Consider the following 21706-nt stretch of genomic DNA (forward strand, 5'->3'; position numbering starts at 1 on the left):
AAATAAAGCATTAAAGAAATGACTTTATTCAATTACTATTAAGTAAATACTTAAATACTTGTAAGTAAAAGCAAATACTTCTTTTTATTCAATAGACCCAATGTTCGGTGAAAGAATCAATTTACAAAGAATTCAGACTATTTAATATGTTCCAATATAATAAATAAAAAAATCTAGATTTAGAATTTAATTAGGTACAAGAAAAGGTATTTAATTCTGAAAACATGTATACAGAGTGTATGTTCTATGTATCCATGATTTGATTCTTCTGTAAGTTCCTGTTCAAGGTCAATGTTTGTCTCAAAAATCCATACTTTACTGTTTTCTTTGGGAGATAAAGCCGCAATTCCAGTTTGAAATTAATTAATTGACGTTTCGATTTCCACGTCAGAAATCGTTATTGAAATACAAAATATTGTATTTTCATTTGTTATTATTTTGTTATTGTACATGTTCTGAAGAACGTTGTTGAAAGTGTACTGAAGACAAGGATTTACAGAATGGAGCATTGAAGAACGTAGTTCTTATGGGAGTCTTTCCTGCATGATCTGGGGTCAAATTTCTATGGGGCACGAACCGACCGTATTTTGATTCGTAGGGGTAATCATCTTCATGAGCGAGAACGTTTAACAAGTGCTGCATATAATTCGAGGAGATTTTAGAAATGCTTGTGGTATCATACAGTGCACTGGAATAAGTGTTACCCCGCCCCCCCTTATTAACTTATTTATTTTTAGCACACACGCAAAACGCTCGAACAGGTCTATTTTAAACGCTCGAAAATAATCATAGCGTATTATAGCATCAATGTTTCGAACTTTACGCGATCCCTCTTCAGGTGTCAAGCATAACTTTGATTTTTTGAAGTTATACTTCTTTACGATCGAAAGTGAAATTTTATCACATGCCGGGCGCATGCGCACACAGACAGTATGTATTTCGTTGCTAATCTTTCAAGATATGTATGTATCAGCGCTGTCAGCGCAAATAAGTCATATTATATCATATAAAAGGATATATTAGTGTTCTTAGTAAATGTATTATTTATTATAATTTTTGTGTCTTTGGATTTGTCTTCCTCGGGAATAAGATATTTTATAATAATAGTAAGTATATTTAAAGTATTTTTGTATACTTCACTTGGTCAGTATGTATGAGAAATCTTGTAACCTGTCAAAGCAAAAGGGATATAGCTCAGTGGTAGAGCGTGTGACCGGAGATCAAGAGGTCCCGGGTTCAAATCCCGGACGATTCATATTCTTTTTTTTATATATTTTTGGTATCGTTTTAATAAAATTTTTTTAAAAGTGGTAGGTAAAGAAAGTTAGTTTAATATTTAAATAAAATACAAATAACCTGTTAAGTATATTAATTTCGTTGAAATCATAATAATAGAAGTATAACTTCTTACGTGCGTTCAAAGTACACACACATTCTTTTTTTTTAATGGGAAAGTACATCATGTAATACCTCATTTAAAAGCTTTTGAAATACTGATTACAAAAATGTATAATTCTTTAATTATTTTTGAGAGCGTAGGCGCAAAATTTCGGTCGAATTCTTTTTAAACGCATTTATTTTTTTCGAATCCTGAGAAAACTACTAAGTATTTTTGAAAAATTTAAACGCAAAATGAAATATTTCAGTTTTAGTGAGGGTCGAAAGGCATTGAGAACTTGTATAATGTTTATTTTAATAAGACACAATGGTGAAAAAAGGAGAAAATTTAGTCTGACTTTTAATTTCAAATATATCATCCAAAAGAAACTTTTTGTTTATTCTAAGGGACCTTCAGCTCTCGGTAATAATGTAGTCTTTCATTCTGCGTTAAAAAAGTTCGAAACATTGATGCTATGATATACTATGATTATTTTAAAAATCGACCTAAAAACAAATAAGTTTATATGGGGGGAGGAGTAACACTTATTCCAGCGCACTGTATGTTGACTACATTGGAGACAAATTTTCATTTTTATGCAGGACAGTGCACTGTATACCTTAAGGATCTTGTAAGATCACATTTCTGAAGTGAGTTTTGGGGTCATTGAATGGCCAGTGTGTAGTCCAGACCTCAATCCCATTGAACATTAATGGGATGAGCTAAAACCAAGAATTCAAGCTAAACTTCATACCCGAAATTCGATCCCAGAGCTTATTGCCGCAGTAGATAAAGACTGGCTTAACATCCCACAAAAAACGATAGAGAAGTTGATTCGATCTATGCTTAATCGTATGAGAGAAGTTAATAATGCAAGAGAAGGTCATAGTCATTATTAAACCAGTAATTGTTAAATTTTTCAATGTCAAAGACTCTTACTGCAGCAAGGGTTCTGTGTTGTGTTAGCAATAAAAAAAGTTATTTTACTTGATGCATTAAGTAATTTTACAGTTAGTCCAGGAAGTGAACCATTTGGCTCGTAATTTTTTCGTCCAATATGGATTTACATTAAATTTTCACAGAAGGTAAGGAATAGCCCAAGGATCATTTTCTATAGCATGCCGCTGTACGCTAAAACCTTGAGGTGGTTGCGGCCCCATCCCCGGGGGCGGGAATTTAACTATGGAAACCGATGGAAAAAGTAATTCTGAGAAAAAACTGTACTTTGCGTTTTCTTCGTAAAACTAATATTTTTCGAGTTACTCGCGGTTGAAAATAACAGTTTTTCGACGAAAAAATCGACTTTTTTAGAGGATTTTATGAGAATAACTCGAAAAATATCAATTTAATCAAAAAAACTGTAGCTATCAAAATTATATCTTTTAGAAACACAAACAAATTTTTTTTTATAATTTTTCTGCGACCAATACAAACCGAGATACGGTATGTTAAAAGTTGGGTTCTTTCTTCAGATGCATAATTTGAGATATTCAAAGCCAAATAACGGAAAAAATTGCAGTTTTCGAGGTAAAATTATACATTTTTTGAGGTATACGATTAAAACTTTCAAAAAAAAAAGAAAAAAAAAAAAAAGAAAAAATATCTAGCATAAAAATTGAGCAACTTATGATCAAAATAAGGTCGGTACCTACTTTTCCCTACGAAAAAATCAAAACAACCCCCTAACTACCCTCCTAATTAAAATTGATCTTTACCCTTCTGTGATTCTTTTTATATACCTATGTATTATCAATACACCAAAGAAGTTTGACCTATTTAAAAGGCCTAATTTTGGAAAGATTGGAGTTTAAAGATAAATGGTTTTTTTTTGCAATTTCGTATTTTTCACCCTTTTCTTCAAAATATCTCCGAAAATACTGGAGATCCGAAAAAATAATACAGTACTTAATTGTAGCTTTTTTAATAACTAAAATTTCCCTGTGCATAGATTTTCTTTACAGTGAATATTTAGTGAGGTATAGCTGTGTAACACCTCTATTTACAAGCAAACACCCCCTTATTCGCGCCCTTTAAACTCATCCCATTTAGAAACTAAGATATCTTGCGAAATTTAATTTAAGTACATAGTCTTATATGTAGCTCTTCAAAAACCCTACAAAATCATTTTTGCAAAAACTTTTTACCACCAAAAATAAAGAAGCTATTTTTATAAAACGAATTTCTTTTTCGAAAAATTCTAGTAGCCCACTTGGGACTTTTGGGAGTGTAGTAGAGCATTTTCAATGTATATTATAATATGTACCACAGAACCGGTTTTTCGGCAGTAACACGTTATAATATTTGTAGATTCGTATTTTTGCGTAAATGGAGGTTTTTGTACATAATTCTACTTTTTTTCAGATTTTCATTAAGATACAGATTTTTAACCAATAGAATCGCGATATGGCATTCGCGATAAAGGTGGTACACGCGCAGTGACCAATGGCGAGTTAAATAAATACGCTTTGACAGTTCTCAATATGTAAACAAACTGTCAAACTGACAAACTGCTTAATTTGTTTGCGTTACAAAATTAATAAATTTGAATATAATTTTTGTTGTGAATGATCATAGAAAAAAATAGTGTATATGTTACGGACAATGATGTAAATCCGGCCAATAACGTTAATGGCCGGCCAATAACGACAATGGCCGGTTGAATTGGTCATTGTCGACAATGGCCGGCCATTAACGTTATTGTCCATAGAAACTGGACATTGATGGTAATTTTAAATTCTTGATAACATATTTCTATCATTGCCCGGCCAATGTCGACAATGCCCGCTGTTAATCGGTCAATGTTGATATTTTGAATAAAAGATAGGTTATGTGTAGTTTTACTTGTAGTTTTACTGTAGTTTACTTCATGTGTGTATATTGTGTATTGTTTTCGTGTTGAAATTAATAAAATATAAGGTTTATTTCCCCGATTTAAGATTATTTAGGCTTGTAAAATATCATGCATTACGAACAAAAATTTTTGAAATTCAACACAAATAGAAGAAGTACGGTTTAAATTACTATTTTGAATAAGTAAAGAAGAAGAATAATAATAAAATAACTCAATGAACGAAAAGAATACTAAAATTGTCTTTATCTTTAGCATATAAGTAAAATACCATATACTATCCGAACAGAGAGTTTGACGGAAACGACTAAATTTTTGGTAGCTATAGAAAATGGGTAATAAATATAAGAAAACAACTAGGAAATATAATAATAAGTAAAAGTAGATGAAAATAAGTAATAAAACAGGATTTAAATGCACTTTAGAGTACACAGTAGTGCGTATAAAAAGAATGTAGAAAAAATAGTACATATAAAAAGAACCTATAATATGACAATGAATGGATATATTCTCTTGGGCTTTGGGAAGTTACGACAAAATAAGAAAGTAATTAAAGAAGAACTACCAAAAAAAACTGTAAAAAAATATTTGCAGCTGTAAATATATTTTAAATCAATTATGCTGAAATATATAATTAAATTATTATAACCGGCCATACTTTTTTGACCCATAACAAATGAAATTATAGTTTAATATATAAAAAGTTTATTAGTAAAAAAAGTAGTCAAAAAGTACCTAAATAGGTAGATATAGAATTACTGCAAAAATTTAATATAGAAATGAAATATGTGAAAATAGTATTTATTAATGCCTTGTATATGCTTGCCAACAAACGAAAAATTCACAGTTTCAAATCTTTAAATAAGACAAGTAGCGTTGGTGCGCCAGTGAAACGAAATTTTGAGTGGCCTGTCAAATTTTCCCTGGTATTCTCTGTCTCTCTCTAGGACCTCTCTCTTGTATGTTGGTCGCAATCTCGCTTCACTGTTTGAATGGGACGGGGCCATTCCATCCGTATTTCGTTGGTGCAAATGAAAGGAATAAATTCGTTATTTCGTAAACCGGCCACTTTATGGAAAAATCCCGAAATAGGTCGATTTTTATTTTTAAATCAAGATATCTTGACATATATGTCATACTAGTGAGGTCATCCATCTGGTCGTGATGACGTAATCGATGATTTTTTAAATGGAAATAGGGGTCGTGTGCTAGCTCATTTGAAAGGTTATTCAATTCTCTATTCAGTAATATAAACATTTACATAATTATTTATACAGTGTGTCCAAAATAAATTTTTGAATTATATTATTTGACAAAAAAAGAGGAATGGATGTAATTTATTTATTTCAAAATACATTTTACTGTTACCCGAAAATAGAGAAAAAGGTTTATTTCACCATTAAACATTGCTTATCGATTAAATTCAATGAACAAGCCAGCTCCCGCCAGCCACCTGCCTCTTGGAAGTTTAAACATTAATTTAAGCGTAAAACCATTGTTTATTTGTGAAATAAACATTTTTTTTCTGATTCAAGACAGCAGTAAAATGTATTTTGAATTAAATAAATTACATACATTCTTTTTTTGTTTGTTAAATAATTTAATTAAATTTTTTTTGTCACCCTTTATAATTAATTATATAAGTGTTTATGTTACTGAATAGAGAATTGAATAACCTTTCAAATGAGGTAGCACACGACCCCTATTGTTATTTAAAAAAAATCATCGATTACGTCATCTCATCACACCCAAATGTATGACGTCACTATAATACGCCATATATGCCAAAATATCATAATTTAAAAATAAAAATCGACCTGTCTCGGAATTTTTTCTTCAAGTCGCCGGTTTACGAAATAACGAATTTATTCCTTTCATTTGCACCACACTCCACACTGTATATAAAAATATTATTATTTCCTTGTTTGTATTTATGAATATGTTACCCATATTATGATAAATAAAGACGTTTTATTTGTTTTTAATAACTACTTATATTTCTGCAACTACGTTCAGACACATCTTAGTATCTTATTTTAAACACTTACTGACTCACACCGATTATCTTCTGAGGCATCGATTTATCAACATTGGCCATTTGCTTCTGGGCACTGTCGTTATTGACCGGTTATTGATGAAAAATCTAATTCTACGTTAAGTTTTTACAACATTGGCCAATAGCTACGGTTATTGTCGTTAATGGCCGGGCATTGTCGTTAATAACCAAGGAAAATGGACATTCACGACAATGCCCGGCCATTAACGTCAATGTCCAATTTACATCATTGACCGTAACATATACAACTTGCATTTAATTATCATTATGAAGCTCGTACTCTATAAGAAACTCGCCGCATACGGCTCGTTTCTTATCCCTCATACTCGCTTCATAATGAACATCATTAAATGCTCGTTGCATAATATAATTGCATAATAATTATTTACAATTAGCGGTAGTTTTCACGCTTAAAAAACCAAAAGCGTACAACGACTCCACATAGAAAACGAACTAGAGGGTGAAACGAGCCTAATCCCAAATTTTTGTACAAATCGATGCTGGACGAAAAAATTGCGAGGATTTGCCATTTTTTCAGCTTCATTTTCTGGCCTAATTTAATTTTTAAGAAGTTAAAATAAATTTTCATAAATGTATACTCATATTAAAGCATATTAAATTATCTTTCAAACAGTGTATTCCTGTTCTTGATCAAAGTAATAGTTTCTGAAAAAAATATAGTTCAAGTCAAAAGTTTAAAGTGGGCCAATTTCTATGCACTTTAATTTATTATGTAGATAAAAATGTAATTTAGTAATACCAAGAAAAATATGATAAAAACTTAACACAGAGACTCTAGATTCAGATTTAGCCACCAGCATCAAAGATGTTAGTTATGTACAATAAGCCACATGGCTGCAGTACAATGTACAATCAGTGTATAACAGATGATTTCAAGAAAAATAAAGTAGATACACTTGAATAGCCTGTCAGTGAGGAGGTAACGGGTGCTACATACATCGAAGAGATTTTAGCAATGCATGTGGTACCATACGTTGAGTTGACTACATTGGAGACTAATAATAGTTAAAAGAGCATTGGAGACTAATAATAGTTAAAAGAGATACACTTGTAGTTCCCAATAGCCCGATCAAAGAACAATCTGACCCAAAAAAAATAAAGGAAGGATGAAAATTTGGGAATAGGTAGTTGAAATTGTCTATTATTATACAAGAAAAAGTATACAACTCTACATCCCCTCCATTTTACAAAATTGGAGGGGAATACGCTTTCTCGGGGGTGAAAAAAATATACATTCAAAGTATGTCTGGAATTGGATACAATGATTAATTCTAAGCAACTTTTGTTGTATAGTGGTTTTTCACTAAGTTAATACTTCTCCAATTATTTGCAAGTGAATATTTTAATTTTTAACAAAAAAACATGTTTTTAGACGGTTTTTCGCAAATAACTCAAAAAGTAAGTATTTCATCGAAAAAAATATTCCTAGTAAAAATATATCTTATAAAAAAGTGAAAAGGATGGTGTGAGCGTGAAGTCTGTATACTCAGTAGAAGCGGAGTTGTAGCTAATGAAAAGTAGGTTCTTATTGGTTCCATTCCAGATCGAATTTTTCACAGTGAAATAACCAAAAAACGGAGCACTTTCCGAGGAAAACGCATTACAACTTTTTTAAAGTGTTTAAAAAAAGGTTTATTTTTGTTTTAAAAAAAACTTTTAACATTAAAAGTAAGTGAGTTACTCTCAAAATATTGTTGCTCCCTTTTATATTTTGGTAAAAAGAATCGCGAAAATCACCCCGTAATTAGCATCCCAAATAAAATTAATCGTTACCGCTTCACAAGTTACTTTGCTTATATATTCTTTATAATCATCTATTTCATCAGTTTCATTGGTTCAAACTATTCAGTTTTGAAAAAAATTCCATTTTTTTCAAAATAACTTAAAAATTATTACTATGTAATACCAAAAATATCAAAGAGTAATAAAATGTACGTTTTGCTTTTCTGAATATTTTGGATTTTTTTGTTTTCCATGTAGACAAAAATTGGTTATAATATGACTGTTCTAAATTTGCATACACTCCTGATTAGTGACTCGTTCAAGCCATTTTAACTACATCCTTTTCAAAAAGAAGCACTCTGAACCGATGAAACTTACAGATCATATAAAGAATATACATATAAGCAAAGTAACTTGTGGGGCGGTAACGATTAATTCTATTTGGGATGCTTCTTAATTAGGGGGTGATTCTCGCGATTTTTTTACCAAAAAATAAAAGCGACCAACAATATTTTGAGCGTAACTCGCTTACTTTTAATGTTAGAAGTTTTTTAGAGCACAAAAATAAACTTAAAAAAAAACCTTTAACTTTAAAAAAGTAATTAGTTTTCACTGAAAAATGTTCCGTTTTTTGGTTATTTCATGTCGAAATATTCGATTTGAAATTTGACGAAGGAAAACCTACTCCTCATTAGCTAAAACTCTGCTTCTACTGGGTCAACAGACTTTATGCATAAACCATTTGTTTCACTTTTTTATAAACTCTGCTTTTACTGGGTCAACAGACTTTATGCATAAACCATTTGTTTCACTTTTTTATAAACTATATTTTTGCTGTGCACAGTACCAACAACAGAATGGAACCCAATCCTATGCCCAAGCAGTAAGAGCAGGAAATCAAGTAGCTGACATAGGGTCTCAGATGAACTTATTCTTAAACGAATTTAAAGCAATGTTCACCCAACTAAATCAAAACAGCATGATCCTTACCACGCTAACAACATTAATTAATAAAATTCATTAGATCTGTTCGAATAGCCGAATGGAACGCAAATGGTTTAGCAAACCTTAAAGCAGAAGTAATCCAATTCCTAGAGGACAACATAATAGACATCCTCTTTGTATCCGAAACGCATTTCACAGAAAGAAGCGTAATTAAAATACCTCAATACTCAGTCTACCACACTAGTCACCCAGATGGAACAGCCCATGGAGGATCTGCAATAATTATAAGGAACAATATACAATATCATCAAATGCCGGAACATAAAACAGATAAACTACAAGCAACAATACTTAATATAAATGCCAGGCCTTGGAACTTCGAAATTGCTGCAATATATAGCCCTCCTAGACATAGAATCACAACTGAAGAATACGAAGAACTATTCAACAAGCTAGGTAACAAATTAATTGTTGGAGGTGATTGGAATGCTAAGCATACGAATTGAGTTTCACGACTCATTACACCAAAAGGCAGAAGCCTACTAGATGCCATCAACAACACAAACTGCACCTACTTATCGACGGGACAACCAACGTACTGGCCGTCCGATACAAATAGACTACCAGATCTACTCGACTTCTTCATCCTAAAAGAAATTGCAGCAAACTACACAAACATAGAAGCAAATTGGGATCTCTCGTCTGACCACACACCAATCATAGCAACAATCAGCACCCACATAATCAAACGACCTGAAATACCCAAGTTGACTTCCCCTAAAACTAATTGGTGTGAATTCAAGTAACAGCTTGACACGAATATAAATCTTGGAATCAGACTCAAAGAAAAAGATGACATAGATAAGGCTATAAACCACTTCACCTGTCAAATTCAGCAAGCTGCATATCGAGCTACACCATCAACTCCAAAGCAAGAAAACAAAAATACCACTTCGAATTATATTAGACAACTAAAAGTCGAAAAACGAAGAGCAAGAGGTAGATGGCAAAGAAGCCGCAACATTAATGACAAACACGAATATAATCGATTAACCAGACAATTAAAAACAGCGCTAAATGAAGCACGCAATGCCACATTTGAACACTACATTAGTACCTTGTCTAAAGAAGATCACTCAATATGGAAGGCAACAAAACACTTAGGGTCGATTTCTCATACCTGCGGTAATCTATGGTTCAGTTGAACCCGGTTCACTGGTGAACTACCGTTTTGTTTGAAATGCATTTCTCATTGCGCGTTCATGTCAGTGCACGTTGTACTGCTTTCGAGAAATGCCAATAGATGGCAAAAGGTAAAAAACTGTCGCCATTTTGAACTACCGTTTTTATGCTGTTTTTGAATAAAGTTAAATTTAAGTATTTATAGTCAAATAATAATTTTAATAATTATAAATAAATGTTATAAAAACAAAAATAATGTTATCGTTTATCGTTAGGCTTAATATAATAAAATAGGATATATTTATATTATGACAGCGTTTCGTGTTAATACAACGCATGCGTAATCCATGAAATCATCTGAACTGGGTTCAGAAATCTTTGAACGGCCGAATTCCACCGTTCAAGCATCGTTCAAGTTTAAACTGCCATCGGTTGAACGTGAATTGAGAAAGACGATTTTGACTTTAAACTGACGTTCACTAAAAGTTCAGGTTAAACTGGAGTTGAACTCGATATGAGAAATCGGCCCTTAAAGAGACCTACAGAACACAACTCGCCAATTAAGAAAGATGATGGTACTTGGGGAAGATCAGACGAGGAAAAAGCTTCAGCATTTGCAGAATACTTAGGTGGTATTTTTAAAGAACACCAAGTAGAGAATAATGATGATGGAAACTTAATAAGAGACTTCCTGGATAGTGCTTGCCCTATGACGCTCCCAATAACACCATTCAATACATCAGAAGTTAAACTAGAAATAGAAAAATGCAATAACCACAAAGCTCCTGGATTTGGCCTAATAACAGAATTAATACTGAAACATCTTCCGAGAAGAACATTGGTCATGCTAACTAAAATATACAAAAGTGCACTCAGACTGACATATTTCCCAATCACATGGAAATTTGCGCAAATAATAATGATTCACAAACCGGGTAAACCTATCGACCAATCAGCTTGTTGCCAATAATGTCTAAGATCTTCGAAAGACTACTACTTGGTAGACTGAAGAATGACATTAACCTAGATGTAGAAATACCCACACACCAGTTTGATTTTAGAGAGAGACACTCCACAACACAACAGACTCATACAATTATAACAAAAATCCTTACTGCTATTGAGGAAAAAAATATTGCACAGCGGCATTCTTAGATGTAGAAAAGGCATTTGATAGAGTATGGCATACTGGACTTTTATACAAACTCAAATGTATTCTTCCAACCCCCTACTACCTAATCATGAAATCCTACATTGAAGATCGTTACTTCCAAGTAAAATATAACACAGCAACTTCCACATATTTTCCCATTAAATCAGGTGTACCACAGGGTAGTGTCCTGGGCCCTCTCCTTTACCTATTATTTACCGCAGATATCCCAACCACTGAAACAACCCAAATCTCAACATTCGCTGATGACACCACCATAATCGCTGTCAATGAGGACCCTATTAGCGCGTCTGCACAACTGCAAAACCACCTTGACCAATTGGGAACATGGCTCAACAAATGGAAGGTGAAAGTAAATGAAACGAAGTCAACCCAAGTTACATTTACAAACCGAAGGGATGTATGTCCAACAATAACACTAAATGATACACAATTACCAGTCAGCACACAAGTCAAATATTTGGGACTAACCCTTGACAAAAGATTAACATGGAAGCCGCACATTCAAGCCAAGAAAACCCAGATCAACATCAAAATACGACAAATGAGCTGGCTTATTGGTCGAAAATCAAAACTCAATATTGAAAATCAACTGCTCCTGTATAAAACTATGATAAAACCAATTTGGACCTATGGTGTTCAACTCTGGGGTTGCTCAAAGCCATCAAATATCAAGATAATACAAAGAGTCCAATCAAAAATATTTTTTTTTTTTTGTAAGCATTTATTAACAATCAGAATTACATATTCTATAAGCTAATTTGATAACAAGTACAATAACATATATCAATGTATTATTGTACACTAAAATGGCGTTATGAGGTACATCACCCAGCGGTTTCACCTCAGTTTCAGCGAAGATCTATGGGCCATAATCTTCGCAATCTTCTGTTGTTTATTGGCTGCAGTAATGGTAATATTAATTGGTTGGGGTGGTCTTCCAATTTCTCGTGATGTCTGTTGGCTCTTTCTTGAATTACTGTGCTGACTAACGGGATGTTTAGGTCTGTATGAAGGGTTTGGTTGGAAATGTACCACGGGGCATTTGCGATGGTGCGTAGAATTTTTGATTGAGTTCTTTGGATAATTTTTGTGTTTGATTTGCTGGCACAACTCCATAGTTCTATACCGTACGTCCATATAGGTTTGATGACTGTTTTATAAATCAGCAGTTTGTTCTCAATTGAGAGTCGAGATTTTCTACCTATAAGCCAATTAATTTCTTTCACTCTCAACTCAATTTGTTTCTTCTTCTTTAAAATGCGTTGTTTCCAGTTTAATTTAGAATCAAGATGAAGCCCCAGGTATTTGACGATGTTCTGTTGTGGTATGTTGACTTGATTAAGGCTAATATTTGGGCATTGGTCTTTCCTTAGTGTGAAAGTTATATGTGTTGACTTAGTTTCGTTAGCTTTTATCTTCCATTTCTTTAACCACTGTCCAATTTGATCTAGGTGTTCTTGAAGTTTTAATACTGCAGCTCTTGGATCCTCTTCAGTTGCAAATATTGCTGTGTCATCAGCGAAAGTTCCAATGGTGGTTTGTGGAGAGGTTGGTAAATCGGATGTGTACAGTACATAAAGAAGTGGACCCAATATACTACCTTGTGGAACTCCTGATTGAATTTTGTTACGGTTTGATAGTTCATCCTCCACTTTAGTTTCAAATTCTCTGTGATTTAGATATGATTTTAATAAGTCAAAGTATTTGTTGGGTAGGGATTTTTTGATTTTATAAAGTAATCCTGGGTGCCATACCTTATCAAATGCTTGGCTGATGTCCAGAAAGGCTGCTGTGCAATACTGTTTATTGTCCAAAGCTCTATTAATTACATTTGATATGCGATGGCATTGTTGCACTGTAGAATGACCTTGCCGGAATCCAAATTGGTGTTCTGGGATCCAGTTTTGGAATTCTAGGTCGCTCATAATTCTTTTAAGTAACAGCTTTTCAAGAAGTTTTGACATTATTGGCAGTAGACTTATTGGGCGGTATTATGAAACATCCGTTAAAGCTTTACCAGGTTTCGGTATCATAATTACTTGGGCAATTTTTAGTGATATAGGCCAATAATTAAGTCTTAAGATTGCATTTAATATGTACAATAACTTCATTACACCTTTTTTAGGAAGTTGTTTTAGCATTGTTGCTGTTATGAGATCAGTGCCTGGTGCCTTCTTTTCATTCAAATGATTAATTTCATCTTTGATCTCCTTCGGTGTAATTAAAGTTAGTCGCTCTCGTTGATTAATTGGTAAGGCTAGTTCCTGCTCAATCAAAAATATTGAGGATGATATTCAACGCACCCTGGTATGTAAGCAATAAAACCCTACACGAGGACTCAGCTACACCCTTGGTAGAGGAAGAAATTCCAAGGATCACAAAGAGCTACCTTGATGGACTGAGAAGTCATCCAAATGATGAAGCAAGACTGCTGAACACTCCTCCCGAATTCGCAAGACGACTGAAGAAACTATGGCCAACAGATTTAATAAATTAAATATACATATTGTGATCAAATGTAAAAAATTATAATAGGAGGGTTGCCACAGGGCAGCTTCTCCCTCATGTATTTAACATTCAAACTATTTGCTTATATATTTGATGAAGCAGATTGTAAATTAAAATATGTAATAAAAAAAAAATATTTTTGCTAAGAATATTTTTTTTCGATAAAATACTTACTTTTTGAGTTATTTGCGAAAAACCGTCCAAGAACAAGTTTTTTTGTTAAAAATGAACATATTCACTCACAAATAACTCGAAAAGTATTAACTTAGTGAAAAAACTCTATAGAACAAAAGTTGCTTAGGATTAGTCATGTTATCTAATTCCGGATTTATTTTGAATGTATATTTTCACCCCCGAGAAGGGGGTATTCCCCTTCATTTTTGTAAAATAGAGGAGATGTATAATTTCTTATATAATAATGGACAATTTCAACTACCTATTCCCAAATCTTCATCCTACCTTTATTTTTTTGGAGGTTTTCGTAAAGTTTTGTGTTCTTTGATCGGGCTACAAATGAAAGGCATCTCTACCCTTAATGCCCTTAATGTGCATCTTAACCTACTTAATTGATATTTAATACATACCACTATAAAAAACAATTTCTTTATGGGCTATGGGCTTTTAGGTATTTGGGTATTTCACAATATAAATATACACCTATAATATTCACTTATTATGCCACTTACGTAGACAAAAACACTTACGTAGACAATGGCACTTACGTACACAATGGCAATTTTTATGGGGTTTTAGCATATTTTAAATAAATCACATTCTTTACCTCTTGTTTAATAAATAGGAAGAAATTAATTTTTGACAAACTTCATTATGACTGAAATAACAACAAATTTAGTTTTCAGATGAAATATTTCAGAATTGACAGTATGTATAATAAAAATAAAAAAGTATTCAAACGCCAGCAAATAAATGATCATAAAAGTAATTACATATGTGAAAATTGAATCTATAATCTGTTTATATTCCTTAAAATTGTGAATAATTTAAATATATCCAAAAACTTTCACACCTGATGTATCACAAATCAGTTATATTGCATTCTTGCTAGATATACTGTAAGCATTAAAAAATAAGTATAAAGTAGAAATAAAACCAACATAAGCACCTTTGCTGATGAAAAGAAGATGTTTAAATGAAGTATACCTGAACACATTAGTCAAGGAGATCTAAATGGAACTCAAATGTACTCAGAGAAGTGAAATATCAAAATTAATGTAATACAATATACACAAAATTTCATTTGCAATACAAGGAAATGATGTTTTGCAAATAACAACCTATATCCACAATAGGTTTCAATTCGAAAAATGAAGAAAATAGGTTTTACATCCAAGTTTCCTAAAGTAATTACATGTTGCAGATCAAATATTAGCAGGATCCCTGTTATGATAAATATGGTAAGAGGTTTTCTTTTTCTGCATGTGCCTTGTCCATTCCGAACGTTAGTAATTAACATGGCTATTCTGACTTTGTTTACAGTAGATCTGAATAGTTCAGCAAATGACAATAGAAACCATTGCTGCAAGTTTTGGAGCCACCACGAGTGTCTCCTCCTCCCTGGACGCCTTCTGCTGTCTATTTTCCCTTGGATGATTAGCTATAGTATTATTTACCGTGCCTTATAACATGAACCAAGTATTCCAACTTTCTTTTCTTTATAGTTGGATAGTTATTCGAAAAGGAACCAAGCGCCTATTTAGTAGTTCGGAGAAAATTACGTTAGAAGTTTAGTTTAAAAAGTAAATCGCTGGTGTTGGCGCTTGGTGTTCTTGTTAATAGATATCGTTATAGTCGTTCTGGGACTTAGATATTCTTAGAATATTCAATATACTCCAGTAGAAATCGGTTGGTGGTAATTTCTTAAATATTCTCGAATTTATCACGAATGAAAATTACGTTAGAAGTTTAGTTTAAATTATAAATCATTGTTGTTGGCACTTGGTGTTCTTGTTAATAGATGTCGTTGGAGTCGTTCTGGGGCTTAGATATTTTTAGAATATTTAATATACTCCAGTAGAAATCGGTTGGTGGTAATTTCTTAATATTCTCGAATTTGTTGCTTGGTTCCTTTTCGAATAACTCTATCCAGTTATTCCTACCTCTCTTTCTTTACCTATCCAGTGTATCCTCATTGGTCACGTGCTCGGTTCAGGATATATGTAATATACATCAGTAAGCCCACATTTCGAATGCCTCTACTTTTTTCATTAATGTTGTGGTCATTGTCCACGCCTCCATTCCATATAACAAACCCGGGAATACATAACATTTCAGAAGTTGGATTTCGAGAGGTAGGGTGAGGCTGTTAGAAGTAAAAATTTGCTTCATGCTAGTAAACGACGCTCTTGCGTTTTCTATTTTTATACGAATTTCCTTCGCTTGATCCCAACTTGAATTAACTGTTGTTCCTAAGTAGATGTACAAATCCACGTGTTCAATTCTTTGATTGTCTAATATCAGTTGTCTAGGTCGTTGTTGTTTTTTGGTACTAACATCCATTTGGTTTTTGTATCTTACTCATTAGGCAACTCAGTTCCTCCATGCTACCTACTCGGTAGAATCACAGTGTCATCAGCATACCTTTTATGAATTATTTCTCCATTTATCTTTATACCTTCTGTACTCCCATTGCTGTCTTACACTTCTTCTGAGTATATATTAAAGAGAATAGGAGACAAGATACAGTCCTTCTGTACTGCTTTCTTGATCTCAATTTTATTGGTCAATGTAGGTCAAATTGGTTTAAGATGTTTTAAAACTTATTAACTATTTAAAGATAAAATTATTGGGCCATTGAAAATAAATAAATAAAATATGTTACATTTTGAGAAATATCTCATTCCAAGTTAGTAAAATAACAGAGGGCATGCAAGCAGATACATACTAAAATAACAAACTACATTGAATAATGATAAAGAAGTTAAAACAGGAAATTTTGTCATATGACAACAGAACGTAGTATATCTCTGAATGTTCTGGTTGCTCAAATAAATGATCAAATCCTGTTAACGCATTTGGTGCCGATCTTAAACAAATGCGAAGTGGCTAGTAACACGTACTTAAATGGCTCATTTAGTAACACAGTACTACTAAACTTGTGTGTTGTTGGCACCATTGATGAAACCCTCGTAACAAGACACCGTCGTCGAGGGCACTGAACAAGTTAATACAGGATACTTCCATGTTTGAGTAGGGTCACTATTTACCTAATAGTCTAAGAGCTAGGAGCGGATTTTGTGCGTGATAAGTAATATGGAAAAACTATACGGGGATATGTTGAATTAGTTGTGTACATGACTTTCACCAACGGGCGGAAACCAGAGTTGGGGCCGAGGGTAGTTATAAGGGGTCAAAGTCGCGGATTTTATTATTTTTTTTATGACGCTCATGATCGAGATAGTGCACCAAAATTTGTGAATAAGTAGGTCATGACGTACCTAAGTAAAATCTCTAGGGGCTCAACGCTGCGTGGCCGACAAAGGGGTGGGGGTAGCGGTGAATATAAAAAATATAAGGGGTTTTTTGTGACGTTCTTGATTGAGATAGTGCACCAAAATTTGGGTATAAATAGACAATGACATAAATAATTAAAATTACCAGAGCCGGAAACCAGAGTGGGGAAGGAAGGTAGTTATAAGGTGTCAAAGTTCCGTTCTTTATTATTTTTTTTGTGACGCTCATGATCGAGATAGCGCGCCAAAATTTGGGAATAAATAGGTCATGACGTAACTAAGTAAAATCTCCAGGAGTGGAAAGCTGCGTGGCCGACAAAGGGGTGGGGCAGGGGTGAATATAAAAAAATGTAAGGGGTTTTTTGCGACGTTTGTGATTGAGATAGTGCACCAAAATTTGGGAATAATAGACCATGACATAACTGAGTAATATCCCCAGAGGCGGAAACCAGAGTGGCGGACGAGGGTAGTTATAAGGGGTAAAAGTCGCGGTTTTTATTATTTTTTTTGTGGCACTCATGATGGAGATAGTGCACCAAAATTTGGGGGTAAGTAGGTTATGACGTAACTAAGTAAAATTTTCAGGGGCGGAGCACTGCTTGGGGTACAAAGGGGTGGTACGCAGAGGTGAGTATAAAAATATATGGGGATTTTTTTGCCGTTCGTGATTGAGAGAGTGCACCAAAATTTGGGAATAAGTAGATCATGACATTACTAAGTAAAATCTCCAGGGGCGGAACGCTGCGGGGGGTACAAATGTTGTGCCGGGTCACAAAAAAATAATACACACTGCGACTTTGACCCCTTAAAACTATCCTCATCCCCAACTCTGGTTTCCGGCTCTGGGGATTTTACTTAGCTAAGTCATGGTCTACTTATTCCCAAATTTTGGTGCACTATCTCAATCTAGCACGTCGCAAAAAACCCCTTATATTTTTATATTCACACTTACCCCCACCCCTTTATCGGCCACGCAGCATTCCACCCCTCCAAATTGTACTTAGTTACCTCATGACCTACTTATTCCCAAATTTTGGTGCACTATCTCGATCATGAGCGTCACAAAAAAAATAATGAAAACGGCGAATTTGACCCCTTATAACTACCCTCATACCCAACTCTGGTTTCCGGCTCTGGGGATTTTACTTAGTAATGTCATGATCTACTTATTCCCAAATTTTGGTCCACTATCTCAATCATGAACGGCGCAAAAAACCCTTTATATTTTTTATATTCACCCCTACCCCCACCCCTTTGTCGGCCACGCAGCGTTCCGCTCCTAGAGATTTTACTTAGTTGCGTCACGACCTACTTATTCCCAAATTTTGGTGCACTATCTCGATCATGAGTGTCATAAAAAAAATAATAAAATCCGCGACTTTGACCCCTTATAACTACCCTCGGCCCCAACTTTGGTTTCCGGCCGTTGGTGAAAGTCATGTACACAACTAATTCAACGTATCCCCGTATAGTTTTTCCATATTACTGATCACGCACAAAATCCGCTTCTATCTCTCCGACTGTAAATATTGCATTTGTAAATACAAAGCCAAAATCTTATTATCAAGATACCTAGGTAACAAATAAATTAAAATATGATGTATCTAGTAATATCCTTTTTGACATTATAACTATAGCTTGTACCATGGTTGGCACTGAAAATGTAAGATTTTAGTGAATAACTATAGGCTTAAGAAATTATTTACACTATAAGTTTTATAAAATAAGAAAAATGGCATTCCTACAATGACAAGGTTTACTATCAAAATAAAGATAAACCATTAAGGAAATATTAGAGAAGAAATCTTATAGTGTATTTGAATACATAAATCAACCTGTTAGCTACCAAGTGAGTCATATATTATATGAGCCACGTCGATTTGTCCCATAGATCAGAGTCACACCTGTGAGCTGGGGATCGCACTGTACACAATGGCAATTTAAATAGCTATGGTCTGTGGGGATGAAACTTAAATACCCCTTAACAATGTGTTAAGAGTGGTTAGTAATATAAATCTCATACAACTGTTATAGAAATATAGATCATTGTAGCCCTACTCAACAGTTGATGTAATACGGAAAAGAGAAACAATTAGCATTAACATAAACCAAGACCTGCAGGTATAAATATATTAGACAGCACAAGGAAACAATACTTAATAATGGTAGAGGAGCCCAAAGAATACGTACCCAATATTTTTCAAAAATCTATCGCATGATACCAAACACGACTTCCCACAGAGAGGGGTGGGGGGTAAATTTAATATTTTAAATACGACTCCTATGATATTTCACAAAATGAACGTCAGATCGAAAAACTGAAAAATACACTTATTCAATATTTTTGAAAAATCTATCGAATGGCACCAAGCACCACCCCCACAGAGGTGAGGTGGGGGGTTACTTTAAAATCTTAAATAGGAGCCCTCATTTTTTAATGCAGATTTGGATTCCTTACGTAAAAATAAGACTTTTATTCGAGACATTTTTTCGAATTATGGATAGATGGCGCTATAATCTAAAAAAAGATTGTTGGAAATGGAAAATTAAATTAAAAATGGACAAGTCCCCACTAAAATGGAAAACTTTACTTAACTTTTTTTGGTTTTAGGACCTACTCTTCACAACCCAATAGGCAGTGGTGTCATGGCAAAATTAGCAGTGCCGGAACGCACTGCTAATTTTTGTTTACAAAACCTAAATTCTCTATTTATTTTTTTTTCTTTTCTTAACCAGTGTGGGAACGGCGTTCCCACGCGTTCCCACACCATGACACCACTGCCAATAGGTCCCCAAAGTGTTCGAGTGACTGCACATTTAGCATACTTTGCTCCCCTACCATAAGTATTGTTCCAAATAAAAAGACACAAATAAAAATATCAGGGAGTCACTACGTAACAGCAAATTTGAAAAAGAAATATCACTCAAATCTGGCTCAAATTACCCATCATTAAGTTTATATCAATTTAATATAATTATTTATCCATGTTACTTAAAAAATTAACTAAGTGTCATCTATACATCCCAATGTAATCTATAATAATGTCAAGTAAGTTTGACAGTAGATCAAGTTGGTGTCTTTACATTTTTATGGTTAAGTAGATTACATAAAGATTGCATTTACTTAATATGTTTTCCAATTTCATGATGGAAGTAATTATGCTAATAATTTATAAATTAAAATGCATATTTAAGTATGCAGAAGGAACACCTAAATCTTACATAAATAACTATAACACACAAAGAACATCTTATTATATCATTTCAAGAGTAAAAACTTGATGAAATGGTTAGCAGGACATCGCCAGTATAATTAGCTAATAAAATTCTACATGATTTAGGACAATAGTGAGAAAATCCATTACATCAATCCACTGTCACTTTTTGATACAATTTACAAGGTTAAGTACCCAAATCTCTTTAAACATCCAAGTTGTGATACTTTTTAAGAAATGAACATATTGACTGGGTGATTTTATGAATGAAGCCTACTTACTGCTGATTTTCATACCCCCCAAAGGTGGATTCTTAGCTTGCTTGTTGCCCTCTGCAAAAGAAGTAGTTCTTGGTCGGCCACTCATATCTTCAATTTAACTCTTTTCTAAAGATTCATGGGTTTAACACATTTCTTGAAGACACCCTTTTTTGGATCTGGTGATCACTACAGTCTTTTACACATATATAGTCATTTGTTCAAATGTTGACACTATTTGATATATTTCACAATATCCTCAACGCGTCAACGAAAATATATAAATATCACTTTTGTATAAATTATTCTTATTAAACCATTTTTTTCTTAAAATGGATTTCACTTCACGATTAATTTTAGCTTAGTTCGTAGCTGTCATTAATGTCATTGTCATTGATTGTCATTGAATAAACTCTTCTTTTTCGTCTGCTTCTTTTTACTGTTACAGTTCTTTTATTGCGATGTTAATGTTTACAGCTATTATAATGTTACATCTATTTTACAGTACATTTTTTTTTAAATATTTCAAATACAGTTTTAAATTGTTAACTACGCAATAATACTTTGTTTATAACGTCATAAATCATATGCCCTGTCATCAATTGGAAATAACATTTATAGGTCATAATTTTTACAATTTTTATTTTATGAATTTGTTCGAACGATTTCCGAACTGGAAAATTGAAACGATAAATTAAAAAATGCAATGATTATTGCAATTCATTGTGGTTTATTCCCATTTTCAGAGTCATAATCACTAATAGTTAACGTCAAATAAGAATGATTTTTGAGTTTAATTTTTATTCATTTAACTATTCCTTAAGCCGACCCCGCATAGGGATAAGGGATAGGGATAAGGCAAAGAGAATGATGATGATTATTCCTTCGAAAAGTTTATTTGGTAATCGATTGAAATAATAAAATTATGGA

At 33.3% G+C, this 21706-nt stretch overlaps 1 protein-coding gene across 5 annotated transcripts in view; it reads right to left on the bottom strand.

Annotated features, from left to right (window-relative positions):
• LOC114328362 (glycogen synthase kinase-3 beta) overlaps positions 1 to 21160 on the bottom strand; it is a 202857-nt gene extending 181697 nt beyond the window's left edge. For 3 of the 5 annotated variants that reach the window (XM_028277201.2, XM_028277197.2, XM_028277200.2), the window contains exon 1: positions 20801 to 21160. In XM_028277201.2, coding sequence (XP_028133002.1) covers positions 20801 to 20885 — 85 coding nt within the window. In that variant the 5' untranslated portion in view covers positions 20886 to 21160. Of the gene's footprint in view, positions 1 to 14418; positions 14438 to 20800 lie in introns of those variants that run through there. The other 2 variants (XM_028277198.2, XM_028277199.2) reach the window with 2 other exon arrangements.
• Between the last annotated feature and the right edge of the window lie 546 nt (positions 21161 to 21706).

This window comes from Diabrotica virgifera, chromosome 6, assembly GCF_917563875.1.
Source record: "Diabrotica virgifera virgifera chromosome 6, PGI_DIABVI_V3a".
Classification (NCBI taxonomy): Eukaryota; Metazoa; Arthropoda; class Insecta; order Coleoptera; family Chrysomelidae; genus Diabrotica; species Diabrotica virgifera.